General features: G+C 36.0%; 1 protein-coding gene across 1 annotated transcript; it reads left to right on the top strand.

The window, feature by feature from the left end:
• The first annotated feature begins 1,090 nt into the window (after positions 1-1,090).
• On the top strand, positions 1,091-15,093 carry LOC136820244 (nuclear transcription factor Y subunit gamma-like). Its single transcript, XM_067076442.1, is given in 11 exon segments — positions 1,091-1,239; positions 7,669-7,718; positions 7,949-8,036; positions 8,959-9,051; positions 9,394-9,417; positions 9,419-9,493; positions 9,731-9,826; positions 10,263-10,535; positions 11,404-11,589; positions 12,700-12,931; positions 14,801-15,093. Coding segments are annotated over 9 exon segments (1,059 nt in total). The 5' UTR covers positions 1,091-1,239; positions 7,669-7,704; the 3' UTR covers positions 12,910-12,931; positions 14,801-15,093.
• Positions 15,094-16,583: the final 1,490 nt, after the last annotated feature.

Genomic DNA, 16,583 nt, shown 5'->3' with positions numbered 1-16,583 from the left:
TTTATGATACCGACCCATATTTTTCTAAAGGTCTCCCCGTAAAAGCAATAAATTAAATTTGTCTCGTCTCTAACTAATCGACTAATGAAAATATACCAGTACCACATGGGTTTAATCAAGAAAAACAAGTTAAACTTAAAAATGAAAATAAGGGCTGCACACAGCAGTACGTACGTCGTTAGCTTTGAGTACCCTGCCTCCTCTCGGACTCCTCTCATATCAGGTAAATATAAATGTATGTCTAAATTTCCAGTAATTTTTCGGAAGCAGACTGTATTTATTTTGATAAGGCCCGGAGAACTCAAGTTAGCTTTTTAGTCCAGAAGCAGCCAACGAGCCCATTTCCCCGAAATATTTGTTTCCCTTTTCCAGGAGAGAGCTTTTTTTTTGAAAAATGGGGGAACAGACCCGATTTTCTAGGAGAGGGAGTAGGAGAGACCTTTTCCTTAAAACTATCTGTTTCCCCGCTCCAGCTGGTGACGTCATCAGAGAGAAACAGATCAACATTTCTAGGAAATGACATAATAAATTGGGAAACCAGATATCTGCGAGGATATCTGTTTCTGAAAAGATGATATTGCATTGGAAACAGATTGAATTTTCTGGGGGGGGAACAGATATCAATCACAAAAAGCAAGGGAAACATATGAAAATTTCCAGGAGAGCGAGAACAGATATCCTATTTGGGAGAACAGATCAACATTTTAATTCTGAAAATTGTGGAAACAGATCAAATTTTCTAGGAAAGATACTTTGAGATTAAAATAAAAATTTAGGTATTGTGGAGAAAACAGATCTTTTAGCTAACTGATTAAATTTTCCAGGAAGGCTATGTCTGTGGGAAACAGATGTTTAAAAAAAGGTCCTCTTTGGATGCTTTCGTTAGTCATTTTAGAAAAAAACTTTTTTATGGCATGGTGAACATGGTGAACCGATTTTTTTTGCGGTGGCAAAAATGTGCCCTTCAAAAACTGAAAACCGCCTGCCGCCTGAAGGAAAAACGCCATGTTGCAAGTGTTGGGGGGACTGGGCGGTTGTGGTTTTACTACTCAAGGTATGAAGCGAATAGAAACGGACTTCGATTTGAAAAGGTGTGTGACCACGCAGCGGGTTATTGTGGAAAGCGATGTTGGAGCCAACCAGAACATCTATAGATTTTGACCAACCAGAATACTTTTCATCTCAAGCCACCAACCAGAAACCATCACTTCCAGTTCCTAGAAGTTCCTCAAAACAAAGGTAAATGAAAGTATAATTTTTTAAATGTGCAACCATAAAAAGCAAATCTTATCCTTCACCTATATCCTAAGGTTTGGTCCTTTTTACGAAATTTTATGAAAAACTTGTGATCACTGTGGAGTCAGATCAGAGAGGCATTAGGCTATTCCATTTTTAATCCATAATCATAAAGGAGTATTCACAAACTTTTCCAGGCGGTCTTACTTAATCCCAGATTTTCCAATGGGTTTTAATTGTTTTTTGAATATTTCCAAGGGCAGAGGGTTATTGAATTTTTTCCAGGGGATCAGAGGAGCTTAAAGAAAGTTTTCCAGGACCTATATTTGAGGAATTCGATGAAAAACCCATAAATTACTTTCCAGGAGGCTCGTACAGCCAGGGATTATACTCTAGTTACAAGATATACTCTACCGTAAGTTGGTCTACTGTCGACATCCCTCGTCTAATTCTGACACCTTTCTTTACAGGATAGGATTAAAAGATTGGTCAGAATCACTGATTGAAAACTAGTCCAGGGTCTGGAGCTCAACTATTTTTTGCCTTTGATAATCTGATGGTGGAAAAAATATCGCAGCGCCATCATTCAAATCAGAAAGCGAAGATAGTATACGGCAGACTTTCTGACTAATTGAAAACAGGTTTTTTTCCTCTCTGACCTCCCCAATCACTTTTTGATGAATAACGAGATTGCTCACGGGAATTTTTTTGACCCGCATTCCGCGCGATCATGCTTAATCACCCGCGCGTGTACGCTCTGTGAATTCTGTCTGCTGTATGGCTGTATATGGGTACTGTATAGAAGAAAAAGCTCCTCTCTTCAGTCTTTTGAGAATTTAAGGAGATTGGAGAGTGTCCTAACCCCCCACAGTCAGGGTTTACAACCCGTTTGCTGCAGTCCCACTATAAATACTAAAGATCCTGAAAATCCCCTGAAAATCTCGATGAGTGATCGGCTCCCGCATGTTGGAAATGATCTAAAATCATTTTTTTAAGAAGTTAATACCTTGACAGGGTAAATAAAATTATGTTATATTTAATCATTGTTATTAACCCTTGTCAATATCTTGAGTGGCAGAGTGGATAAGGCGCTGAACTGTCGTGCATGTGATCGTTATTTTTGAGAGTTCGAATCCTATACGGTGCGTTGAAGTTTGAGTTATTTTGTCAACATTGACCAACCTTTTTCTGATTTTATGAGCTCTTATTGTATTGATATTTTTGAAAATTGCCGTTATATTTTTAAGAAACAAAACTTATAAACGTGTCACCTCAGTGCAGTTTGACTTAAAGTACAGTATTTCAAAATGGATCAGGTTGGTTAGCGGGTGGAGTGTCAAGAGTCAAGACTCGTGACTTTCCCTTCTCTTGAAAATCCAGTATTCCAAAACTTTCAACTAAAAAAATGCATAAAAATCGACTTTTGTCTTTTTTTATTATCTTACAAACACTTTTTTCGAAACCACAAGTGAAAAGAAAAGCATCTAAAAATGATTGACAGGTTTAAGAAATGATTGACAGGTGCGGGTTTGCTCGCGCGGGTTAGAAATTCCCGTGAGCAATCTCGTTATTTATCAGCATGTCCCCAATCTGTCCGGCTCTAAAGAAGGGTGTTTGAATGGTGCCATGTCACTTGTTCGACAGTACGCTTGTTCGACATTTTGATGAAATTGTCGAACAAGTGGGCAGTCTAACAAGTAACAAGTGAGCGCTCAGTTGTTCGACAGCCCAGTTGTTTGTCATTCACTTGATCAACTCTGATATTTTCGACAATTACAACTCTTTCTCATCCTTAATTCAAAGTTTTTATTCTTTTCGCACTTTGTTGTACTCTAATCCTGACCCCAGAAAAGATCAGATAATGAATTGAAAATAGAATTTCTTAAAATAGACATCAGAAAAGTGCATTTAAAAATGCTAATTACCGCATTTGTTGAACAACTGAGATGTTGAACAACTGGGCTGTCGAACAACTGAGCGGTCACTTGTTAGACAGTTCAGTTGTTCAACAATTGTCGATCAAATGTACTGTCGAACAAGTGGGATTTCCCCGTTTGAATTAGACTAGGGATGTGGACATTAGACCAACTTACGGTATTTAAGAGAAGTTCTCTTCATTAGGAGATATCTTTATATACCTTAGTTAGGAGATTTTTTTTACCATGCTGATTTTTGACCTTACAATGGGCAGTTAGTGAGGACCCCCCCCCCGCAGCGGACTCTCAATTCACGCAATCACGCAATTTTTTTTTGAAATTCACGCATTCACGCAAATTTTCCTCGAGTTTCATGCAATAACCCAATTTTTCAGAAAATCGGGGAAACATTGGAAAATCGGGAACACTGCACACCATCAGTGGAAAAAAGCAAAAATTCACGTATTCACGCACAAAATAGCCCACATTCACGCATTCACACAGTCAAAAAGTGGATTTTCATGTTCACGCAAGTTTTTTCAATTCACGCATTTTTTTTTCAATTTTCACGCATTCACGCAGCCGAAAATACCCATTCACGCATTCACGCAAACCGCTGGGGGGGCGTGTTGTCACACTAGGAAATTAAACTTTCAGAAAAAACAACATCAGTCATCTACACAGGATGTATTTGCAACAACAAGGATGAGAGTTACCTGAATCAAGTTCAAGATCCCAAGAAAATCAATTAAAACGAGACAGCGCTTCGATTTTAAGGCCTTGTTTAAACGCTAAAGTAAAAATAATAACGCACATGTAAATGGGTCATTGTTGAGGTCCGGCAAAATTTCCAGGAAACAGCCTACCCCGCGGTGCGCGGATCTAGGTGGGTTCCCTTAGATCTTTTTCTTGGGAAGTTGATCTTCAAATTAGTTTTCAAGGTTGGCTCGACTCAAATTTTTTCATCTATGACTCAAATTTTAGGCAATTTCTCAAAGTTTTTGAAAATGTTAATTTCATTAAAAAGTGACGGGTTATTTTTTCATGAATACCTTTAGAAATTTTGCGGCACATTTTTTTGCTTGAGAGTCAAGTAAACGATATAGCGATTTTGCAGCATTAATCTTTGGCGGGACGCTAGTTTGACTAACTGATGGGCTATTCCAAAAAAAAATTGTACAGGGGTATTGACGAACTTTTCTCACTAACCCCCCTGGAAATTTTTGATAACAATTATCCCCTGGAAATTAGGAGTCGACACCCCTGGAAAGTGAAATTTTGTGAAAAAGGGCTTGGAAAATGACTATTGATGTCAGTTTAGGAGGGGAGAACCCCCTGGAAACCTTTAATGGGTCATTTCCCCCTTGGAAAATCTGAAAATGACCAAAAACCCCTTGGAAAATCAAGGCTCAGACCCCCCTGGTCTGGTCTGGAAAAGTTTGTCAATACCCCTGTATGGTTTAAAAATGGAATAGCCCAATCATCTTGCGGTATACTGCAATTGCGGTATAAATGTCACTTTTACATTTTTCATATACTGCAATTGCAGATTATTCAAAAATCAGAATTTGAGATTCAAGGAGAAAACAGGCAATTTTTGTACATAATTGACAATATCTTTTTAATACGCACAGCAAAATATTTTTTCTGTAGATCAGATTCCTTAATAAAGACAAACTCTCTTCTCGTATGATTATTTACAGTCAATGTTTGTTTATCTTTGTTGACCAGCGCTATATGTACCCGTTATAAGCTTTTGTAGGCTAACCACGAATGAAAACTACTGCAATTGCAGTATACTGCAAATTGAGGGATATCCCTGACTGTTTATAGATCGTCTCAGTACGTCATTTTCTTCCTTCTGACAAAATTTAGTTGAAATCTGCTTATATTTAGAAAAAGGTGTTGCGAAAATCATTATCTTTCATTTTGATTTGGTTACTTCAGCAGTAATAAGGCTAATTTTGTGTTTTTTTGACAATTGAAAGCAAATCTTCCGGTGTTCCGGAGCACAAAAAACAGCACTTTTTGGGTCCAGAGCGCTGAGAGGGTCCTACCTTAAGGAAATCAGTCAAATGTGCCAAATTCTCCTAGTTTAGGTATGGTTCTCTTAAGTAGGAGACTAAAAATCTCCTAAATAAGGTAATCCTCTATTTGGGTTTTCTCTTATCTAGAGTATAATCCTCACCTGTCCTAACTCAATTTCCAGGGGGTTATGCTGATCAATTACCCCTACGAACAACTAATATGGATCAAATGGTTGATAGTGTAAAACCCACCAAAGTGTTAATGTACTAATCTATAAAAACGTAAGATAATATAGAAATAACAGGAGTGTTGACAGTATACCCCAGACAGTCCCAGGATAGAAAAAACTATTTTTCCCTAGACATGTGACTTGTGCACCACCATGCGCATCTGTAGAGGCACGCTGGGCGGTCATTCAAATTTACTGCACGATCACCTATGTACACTGCCCAACCCTTTGAGTATGTTGCGCTGCCAGCACGGCACATCACAGTGCCAGTACATCGTGGAACCGTGTGAGTGCGTTGCGTCGCCAGTACAGCACATCACAGGCATATTTCTCTAATGTTGCACGAACAACACACCAAGTTCGTGGGCGTCCGAGGCACTAAGTTTCTAAATAATTGTTAAAATCCCTGGACATTTAACAAGAAATCGCTCGACTGTCTGGAATATCAGCATGGTCATATACCCCTGTAAATTGATTACAAATGGAATAGCCCATTGTCAACAATGTTACCTCCCCAACCACTCCCTGTATTTATCTTTTACATAGTCAGGCAGCTGAGGTCACATAAAAATGAACAGGGTGCAAACAATCTAATAAAACCATTTTTAAATTATACAGCCCAGATATCTATCAACTGGACCTATCCAAATAGTTGTTTAGGAGAATGCGACAATCTATTGAATAACAAATAACTCCACAAACATTATTTTCCCTTAGCAATCGCGTTCTCCTATTCTCTTATTTACATGTCATCCTCGTTAACATTTTGGGTCCCAGATGACGTCATATAGGCCCAAGCTGATTGAAAAAGTATACCAAAAGAATCGTCTTTAAATGTAGATTAAGAAAAACCATAGCTTGAGATTTCTCTGTAAAAAGAAGGTTTCTTTCGCGTCCCTAAGATAGAATCCAATAACCATTCAAAAGCTCTCAAAAATCAATATAGAAGAAGACTTTTAAGAGGATATGTATAATTTCTCAATGTAGCTCAAGAAAATTGATTCTGAAAAAGGGGCAAAATTTCCACATTGTGACGTCATTAAAATTACAAACCGTTATTAAAATTTCCAGGTGAAATTTGGAGATTTTATGGTTTTAGGTGGGAGAAACAAGTTAAGGTGGGGATTAATTTCTTTAGGTGCGATTTTTAGTGTTTTGGTAAAAGTTAATGTTAGTTTTTTCTTCTTTCCAATTTAATAATAATTTCTTCCAAATTTTATATTCTAAGTAATTATTTTACTATCTATACTAAACTTTTGTGTCTCTGAAAAAACTTCCCCCTGTTTGATTCAAAATTGCGAAAAAGTGAAAAAATATATTAGCTTGATTTTTTCGAAATCGTTTAGAGGAGGGTTTAACTTAAATTTTGGTATATCAAACTTTAAAATTGCTTCATTAGACCAAAAGTTATGACAAAAAGAGTAAAAAATCTTTTTTCAAAAAGAGCGAAAAAAGACGAAAAAACAGGGTATCAAATCTTTTGTTAGAAAAAAAGACACTCAAACTTTCTCTTCTCCACTCAAATAGACTCGCTAAGCTTTGGAAACTTTTGAAAACAAATTTGATAAAAGTTTGTTGCTTGTTTAAACTTCATGCTTAATGAATCCAAAAGGAGCTCTAAATTGGCAATAAAAATCATTAAAAACGAATAATAAAACAAAAAAGATGCACAGAAGATCAAAAGTAAAACTTTACTGTCAATAAAGTACAGTGTTTTCTTGTCTAATTTGATACCCTGTTTTTTCATCTTTTTGGGCTCTTTTTGAAAACAATTTTTTTACTCTTTTTGTCATCTAATGAAGCAATGTTAAAGTTTTATATACCAAAATTTAAGTTAAACCCTCCTCAAAACGATTTAGAAAAAATCAAGCTGATATATTTTTTCACTTTTTCGCAATATTGAATCAAACAGGGGGAAGTATTTTCAGAGACACCCGGTATTATACTGTAAGAATTTTTGTTTCGTTCCTCAAAATAGTATGATTTTTCGTGGGGATAGTATTTTTAGCTGGGATCTGGGAGTTTGGATTGAGGTTAGGAATTTTAGGGTTAGGTGGGACCTAAATTTTTAGGTGGGACCTGGAATCCCCTTGCACACTATGTAGTATCTTTTGTACTATGCTGCTTGTTAAAACTATGTAGAATGTTTGGGTAATGTTTGGATTGTAATCGGTAAATATCCAGCAAAATATCAAAATTAATAAAGTTTATCAAAAATTCAGCAAGACTAATTTAACATGTTTTTGTTTTCCATCTCAGTTTAAATACAAACACAAATGGGTGATCCCGTCAGTTATGGTGCACATCAGGTATTAACTTCAGATTTTTTCATATATCATAGTTGAGTGAATGAAAGTATTTCTAATATATTTAGTTTTATCTTAAATGATCGCCAATCAGTTGCAAAAGTTTATATTTTTATGGAGAGCAAGTACTCCAATGTTAGCAAAAGAAATTCTCTCTGTTCTTACTTTTGATCATCTTTTGTAACCAATGTTGATTATCTGATCTGATCAATTATTTATTTATTATATTTTAGTCCAATTCAGAAGCTGGCCAATTGTTGGCAACCTACTGGCCAACGTGTCATGGCTGATATCCGGACCAAACCATTTTTGCAGAAAGCTGTAAGTTGTATGATTTTATTATTCTATAGTCAAATTCACTTAAGCAAACTCTCCTTTAAAATCATGTCAATATGTCAATTTTTAAGTATTGTATGTTATATAATATGTCCCAGGGGGCACTCGTTCTGAAAACAACCATATATTCGGCCCAAAAATTGACTTTTAAAATCAGACGCTTACAGTGCAGGAATAAGCTACGAAAATTGAAACCCTTACAGTGTGGAAACTGACAAAAAATACACCCTTACAGTGCATCATTCTTTTCATCAGACCTTTTCAATGGAACACCTCCCTTTCAAAAAGGTAATGAGACATATAGGTATCATTCAGTGTGTTACTTCTTCTTTCGGAATTTATTTATTGGACCTACCTGGAGGTGCTATAAATTAACCCATGTTCTTAGTTAGTTTGTGCGTTCTTTTATTCATGGCCCCCGTCACCGGGGGGGCCAGGGGGGGCCATGCCCCCCCCCCCAATATTTTGCAAAGTAATTTTTTTTACTTTAAAAGATCTTACATATACTGTTTAGAGGGGTGAAATAAGGGTGAAAAGTCGAACATTTTCTTCGTCGCCCAACCATGGTGGGCGACATATTTCTTTGGCCCCCTCAATTCCATTCGCACGCCAGGGGCCATGTTATTACAGTACCAGATTTCCTCAATATCGATTTTTTGCACAAAAATGTGCATTAATTCAAATGAGAGACCAGATCCAAAAATGTCCCATAAAAAACTGTTTTTTGGGATTATTTTGAGAATTAATCAAAAGTTTTTCCCTCGATGGGTATTAATACTACCAACAACTGTCTGTAGAACCAGAAATTGCTGTTTTTTGCATTTCCATAAATTTTGCATATTCAAAATTCACGTAATTATTGTTATTAAACACAATTTTTTTGTTAATGGGTTAATGATATTTTCAGGGAAAGAAAGATGAACCAATTCAAGAACTTCCGCTTGCAAGAATCAAGAAAATAATGAAACAAGATGGTGATGTGAAGATGATAAGTGCTGAGGTATTTGCCAATGTTCTTTTTAATCAGTTCTTTTAAAGGTTGCAATTCAAATCATGGTTTTCATTTTATCAAAAATTGACTGTTTTGCTGCCAACCATATTTTTGTTAACGAAAAAAAACAGCTAAATCTTTAAAACAGATACCTAGTACTTTGTGTTTTATTTGTTCAAGATTATGGCTTTGACTCGATTAGCAAAATCACTGATGTCTTGCTTTCTTTTTAATAGTGATAACAGTTTTCTCTAAAGTTTGCTAGAGTTTTTTGGTAGTTGTAGTTGCTGTTCTCCAAATTTTACAAATACCTGCATCCCCTAATGAAAACAAGTATTTTTCCACTTTTAGGCTCCCATACTATTTGCCAAAGCCTGCAGAGATTTTTATCAGCGAATTATCTTTGCGTGCTTGGATTCATACAGAAGATAATAAGAGAAGAACTTTACAGGTATAATATCTATCCTAATCTTATTGGATTTTCGTTTCTTTTTTTGAATCAATGAGAAACGTGTGCATTAAAATTTTGAAGTGTCTAGAATTTAGATAACTTAATGTAGGAATCACTTAACATCTGGAAAAACTGGGTGCTCATATCAGTACATCATAAACTCAAAACAGATTTATGTTGTAAACTTCTGCCTAGCAACCTTTCTTTGCATTTAACGTTTTTCTTTCCTCTTTTTAGAGAAATGATATAGCGATGGCAATAACAAAATATGATCAATTTGATTTTTTAATTGATATTGTTCCAAGAGATGAACTGAAACCTGCAAAGCGACAAGTAAGCGTAAAACCTCCGTCCAGTTTCATTTGGATAATTGTTACCGACTATCAAGTGAAAACCTTTCCTTTTCAATATCAGAAAAAATGAAAATAAATTGCTTATAAAAAACAGTACCAGATGATATAATAGTGGTTCTTTGGCTTTTCTTCAGTTTGATGTTTCATATCAGACATATTTTTATTTTATATCAGGCCGGGTACTTGTGTTTTATTGTGTTCTTATTTTGTGTCGTGTAAACAAATAAATTGATTTTCTTTCCTTTCTCTATCTAAAATTGCCCTATTTTGAGTCCAATCATGCATGGCGTTCTAAATCTAGATTGAGAACGGCATGAGTCCAATCAATAAAAAGAACTTATGATCTCAAATTGAAGAATCTTGCAAGTAAAAACAAGATTACTTTTTATTAAAAACAAAACTTTTATCATTAACAGGAAGAAGTTGTCCGTCAACCTCCGAACGTGATGGCACCAGAGCAAGTCCAATACTATTTCCATTTATCACAACTTCAATCAAATGCAGCAGCTGCAGCAGGGACTACCAACTCATCTGCAACTCCTGTTCAAGCAACCGCCAACACGCCACAAATCACCCATTTACCACCAGGCGCACATGTGATCCAACAGAACGGTCAATTCATTATTGCCACACCTCAACAATTAAGTGGTCTACAATCAACCGGTGCAACTCCAGCACAAACTGCCAACGTAAGCTCATCACAATAGTATGGTAGAGTTCATTCCATTCATAGTTTTCTTTTATGATGCGCTTAAAATGTTATCAAAGTTGACAGTTGACGCTCTCTAATTCGATCTTCAAGGGGAATTGAATTTTCATCGAATAAGGGAGCTTATCGAATAGTAGAACGTCGAATTAGAGAGCGTCAACTTTATTTAAAAGGGTTTTATGTCATTTTTATTGGTTCATACGTTATGCTTTGAGTGATTTCCAAAATGTTTCATGAAATTCCAAGGGGGGGGGGGGGGGGGGGGGGGACATTTTTTCTTTGTTTTTTTTAATCAATGCCTCAAAAATCTTTACATTTTTAGTCCTACTTTAGAGGTCTAAACTAACCTTTGTTCATTCGCCCGTTCGTCTGTTACCAGCTATTCTCGGGATCGGCCCATTAGTTTTTTCAGATTTTTTGCATAGTGATGCAAAATGACAGTACCCAAAAAGTGAGACCGATATACAAAAGAAATTTTTGGGTGAAGTGGAAAATATGGGCTAGATTTTGGGCTTTTGTCAAAATTCATTTGATTTTGTTGAGTTACTTAGCATGGTTTGACTTCCAAAAAAATGGGGATTCCTATCTCTAAAACATCGGAAATCCATTGTAAAACAAGTTCTTCATGTTTTCAAGCTTACGCTTCTCTGTGCTATGCTGTTATTTTTCCTTTTTCGTCAAAATATTTTCATTGCCAATCACCATGTTTTCGACTACCTGTATCAGGTCAGCATGTTGCTTGTCATTTTAAATTTAACCTCAATTAAATCTTTTTCTTCTGAAATTCCATTTTATACGGGCCCACGCAATCTAGAATTAGCTAATTTAACAACTATTTCAACAAATAGGGTGCAGTTCAACCACAGATTGTTCAGCTTGCCCAACCCCCGCCACAAGCCGCCCAACAGAATACATCAACAACACCTGCGTCAGCTGAGGGGACACAGAGTGCTGTGCAACAATCGACTTCAAATGTTGTGCAACAACAATCTACTGAACTGAGCACAAGTCAAGCTCAATCAAACACAACTCAGGTACAATGTTTCATATAGATTTTTTTTCAAGTTGTGCGACAAAAGAAAATTTGGGCGAAATATTTTGCTATTTCTGACGCACGTTGAAGCCGAAATTGTTATTTCAAAAGGTCAAGAAAGTCGATCAGATATTCTTCAACACCTCCTTGGTCCATAGTAGTCCCGACTGCTACCTGAACAGGAAGATTCTTCCGAATAGGAAGGAAGAACTTAACGAACGGGCAGAACTATAGATCCCGAAGGAAAAGATCTTCCCGATAAGGTGAGTGCTCGAGGTGCCTTCTCGATCGAATTCCAGCTTCTCGTTCAGGGAGTTTCAAAAGATATTTGACAAACAAGCTCGGTAAGGTGATAATGAGAAACTATAAAATTCATGCTTTATCACCCAGGGGGGGGGGGGTCGGTAGTAAAATCTTAGACATAATGACGTTTACTACGGTGGTGGTGTGACAAAAAAACGAAAAAACTTTTTACTACCCAGGGTAGTTAAATACTAAAATAGGCGGTGTCTATGTGTGTCTGTATATGTGTTAAATGTTGAATATAAAAAAGAATTGAATTCTAAGGGCAAAACATTTATTTTTGGACTAAGTGAAAAATGTGTCACAGAAATAATCATTTTTTAGCTTTTTTTCAGCTTTTTTTGTAAAATCAGTCCGAAAAGCAACCAAAAAATAGGTGGTCTCCATGACAAATTGTCCCAAAAACTTTTACTAACAGGGCAGTAAAATACCTCTCTCAAGAGTCTGGGTGGTGGTATGTAAAAGTTCGTAAAAATCCTTTTACTACTCATATATGTCTGAGATTTTACTACCGACCCCCCCCCTCCCCTGTATCACCTTAAAGAATGTTTCATTTTTCGATGGTCATTGTACATTGTACATTGTACGTGAAATTGAATCATTTTTCGACTTCAAGATGAGGAAGAGTCTTCTCAAAGGGGCAGATATATTTTCGAAAAACTCACTAATTCTTCCCGTTTGGGAAGGTTTCATCGCAATTTGGTTGAATCTCTACGATTGAGCTGACTAGAGAGATTGGTATGGCTGCATCCATAATTACCAAATTAAACGCAGTCCTATTTATATCTTTCATTCTATATTCGTACAGGTACAATTGAGCTCCGGTGGCCAGGTACATTACGTTCGAATCCCAACGTCAGCTTTACAACAACAAGGCGCGACAGGTGTATCTCAACTCATCTTACAACAGCACTTACAACAACAACAACAACACAACAACAGCAACATCGCAACAAACAACACAAGAATCATCACAACAAACACAACCATCCAATCAGCAACAACAACAACAAACTAGTAGCAACGGTGTTGAACCTTCGGTAAGTTGGCTTAAATACTAATTTTCTTTAGGGGGGGAAACTTTCGCAGGGATAGCTTTCTCAAAGGAGCAAATACACAAAAAAACGTCGAGTAAAGCTCTGATTGGCTAAAAAATGCTTACATAAGCATATTTTTATCAAAATGTCCAAAAATGAGGTAATCTTTGCATGTCTCAGCCAATCAGAGCTTTACTCGACGTTTATTCGTGACCTTGTTACATGAATCTGCTAATTGGAAAATCATGTATTAACTTTGCATTACTAAATTGATCAGCTAAATTTTTTACAAAAAGTTATTATTTACTGATACTCAGTTAACTGGCATCTTAGCTTTTTAAAGTTAAACGTGCCCTTAGAATTAGAAAAAAGCTCGTTGTAAAAATTTCAAAAATCTACCTTCTAAATGTTAATTTTATCTATGCAATCTCTTATACATTTTTTTTCGGAGGAAATGTTCTTCTCATATCTTTTATTTTGATAAAACCATAGAAATGACGTCATGCTATCCTTTATAGTACCATGGTAATTTTGATAGTTTGTTTGTTTGATAAAAGGCTTCGTCTTTTATCAATTGCGTTCGATTTTTATACTACATCATTTAATATCATTCTCTACCTTGTACACATATGAATGTTATAACGGATACAAAAAACCGTAAGAGCAGAGGTGTGACCTAGTTTACGGTTAACAGTTTTATTTTTACATAAGTGTTCCCGTTTCATATCAGACACATATTTCATATCAGGACAGTGTCTGCCTATTGTTATATTATGTTGACATAAACAAAAAAATGTTTTTCTTTCCCTCTTTCTGATCATCTTGCTCCACATCCGTTTCAATCCAATGTGAAAAAGCTTGTAAATTAAAATTGATCAATAAGCAAACGATATCACTCTTATTTAAAAACAAAACCTTTAAGGAAAAAGAAGTCATATCGAGAAAAGGTTGTGAACAGTTTCGATACGCACGCACCTCACGAAAAAAAATCTTTATTGTCCTTACGATTTTATTTTAACTTATGATAAATTATTTTAGCAGATTTCATTTCTGTTATTTAGCGAGGGCCTTTGAGGTAATGTTTGGTCTTATATGCCCACTTCCTTCTATCTTTTCATTACCCTATAGAGGTGAGTTTCAGGGGGTTCGATTCGGCAATTCCGCTAATTTTTTTCCCCGATTTCTGTTTGAACCGTCTGAAAAAGAACCAAAATTCAGCCATTGAAAATTCCTTTGAATTTCAAGGCTTTGTCAACAATTTCGGGAGCTTTGAATATTTTTTCCCTTTTGCTGGATTCCGTTTTCCCGCATTAAAAACACCCAACTTTCCGTCTCCGACAGAGAACCCAATCCTACCAATTCTAGAATTCCACTTATTAAAAATTGTAGTGTGTGAAATCAATAAGGCGTAATTTATGAAAATCTAAAACTTAGTGAGTTTCAAATTACGTGTTCGCATCATAACGTTGCAACTAGCATGCTTACTTTTTCAAGAACTCAGATTGGTTGATTGGCCTGTCAATAATAATGAGAATGCATGTCTCTCCGTATGCATCTAATACTTTAGAGAAGCCACTAAGACTTAAAAAAAGTGGTCGAATTTTTCTGAAATTGCGCACACTATCTCTACAATATAATCTCTGAATAGTCGGAAAACTACTGCTAAGCCCAGTTTGGCGCGTGCATTCGACTATGCATGGTTACTGGGTATAAGGAAGAACGATCCCGCCGATGCGGACGGCTAAAGGCTATATCCCAGAATAGTTACCTATTCTATAGTGCTTATCAGACACCGTTGACCCTTTGCTCGCAACACATCAGACATGACATATTGTATTTTAAAAAATTATGTTCACTTTTTTTATATAACAGATTCCTTCATACGCCAATTCATCGGGAGGTGTTTACGTGGTCGCTCCTCAAAACACTCAACAGCAATCAACACAAAATAATAGCGGCGTCAACAATGAATCAAGTTAAAGCTGTCGAAAAAATGTGAAGTTTGCAGTTTCATTGTCTTGGCTGGTGACAATTTGCAACTTTTGATGCATTGGGTATGTGGTTGAATGTCTTACCTCTTGGACTAGTATAGATTGCAAGCCTTGTTATGACGGGATTCAGACAGACTTGTGAAAACCTCGTTGATGGCTTTTTGGAAGAAGACTTTGGTGTCAGGGCTCTCTTTTTTGCAAATTATGGTCTCAAAAAGACCACGGATATTAACCCGAATTGGAAACCATGTTTTTATTAGGGATAAGTATGTTCATGGATGCAACGCCCGTTTCCAGATTCACGTGTTATAATCTTTTGTGACAATTGATTGCTTAATAGTTGGAGAGAATGTTACTAAACATTATAGTATCAAACATGCCATGTTGATTCCCACGTGGAGTTGAGAATCCGATCGTATAGATGGAATACCACTTAAAAATAAGAGTGGAATAACTAAACTAAAGCTGTATTGATGGGTTTTAGAAATGATAATCCCCACTACTCGCGATTATCTTTTCAACGAGATTTTAATTCAAACTCCATCCTAAGCTATTCGTAATTATAAGTTTATTGACCAGCTAATTTAGAAAGTGATGAGTGCTCGGTCTTACCAAGTTACACACTTTTTTTATTAGAACCCAGTTTATAAGAAGAGCACTTAGTCTGGAATTTGGAGAGTGATAAAAAAAGAACATCGTAAGAACATAACAAGCCTGAGAATAAGTTAGCCAAATTAGCTCGAATTAACAGAATTCTAAGAAACTTTCGAAATTTCAGTAATTCTTTTACTTCTTGAATTTAAATTCAAACAGACTTGATGGCAAACTCGAGGTAATTCTGTATAAATTTAAGTGAATTTAATTCAAGAACGCCAATAAGATCATTTTAGGCTCAAATTGTCAAAGAAATAAGCACATGCAGGCTCAGCTAAAATTAAGACGTTGTAATAGAAAAGTGTGTATCAAACAAACTTCAATACCTGACATTGAATTAATATTATGGCGTTAGAGCTAAATAAACGTTCATATGATGTTGTGAGTGTGCGAGGAACAGACTGGTGATACCGGCTACATGTTTTTTTTTTATAAGCATTGCACTTATAAGCATATCTAGGCTCAGATATGGGGAAAAATTAAGCATATGGCAAGCATTACCTCGAGCCTACGAAAAATGTTTTTTTTCCTGATTTTGGCTTGTTTTGGCTGGAATTTTATGGATTTTCAGTATTTCTCTAAATTTATGCTTTAGATTTAAGCATCCCCTCAAGCATTTTTCAGCCTTATTAAGCTTTTAACTTAAGCATCTCTGAGCCTGTTTTCGGATTTTTGTATGCTTATAAAAAAAAAACATGTACTGACAACCTCTACCATATTTAAGGTTAACTATCCAGAAGTCCCCTCAATCAATTCTGGAAAACTGATTGGTTGATTTGGCTTAATTACATCATAGTTTTGAGATTTAACCAATCGGATCGCTTAATTATTGTTGAGCGGACTTTTGGCGATTGTTCTTTTTCACTTTTTCGCTTCTCTTCAGATGATCAATTTATCCGTTCCTTAAAGGTTTTATTTTTACATAAGTGTTTCCGTTTCATACCAGACACATATTTCATATCAGGACAGTGTCTGCCTATTGTTATATTATGCTGATATAAACAAAAAAT

Source organism: Clytia hemisphaerica, unplaced genomic scaffold, assembly GCF_902728285.1.
Source record: "Clytia hemisphaerica strain Z4C2 unplaced genomic scaffold, Clytia hemisphaerica genome assembly, whole genome shotgun sequence".
NCBI classification, from domain to species: Eukaryota; Metazoa; Cnidaria; class Hydrozoa; order Leptothecata; family Clytiidae; genus Clytia; species Clytia hemisphaerica.
The sequence above is the reverse complement of the archived record's forward strand: the minus strand, read 5'-3'. Positions and strand labels throughout refer to the sequence as shown.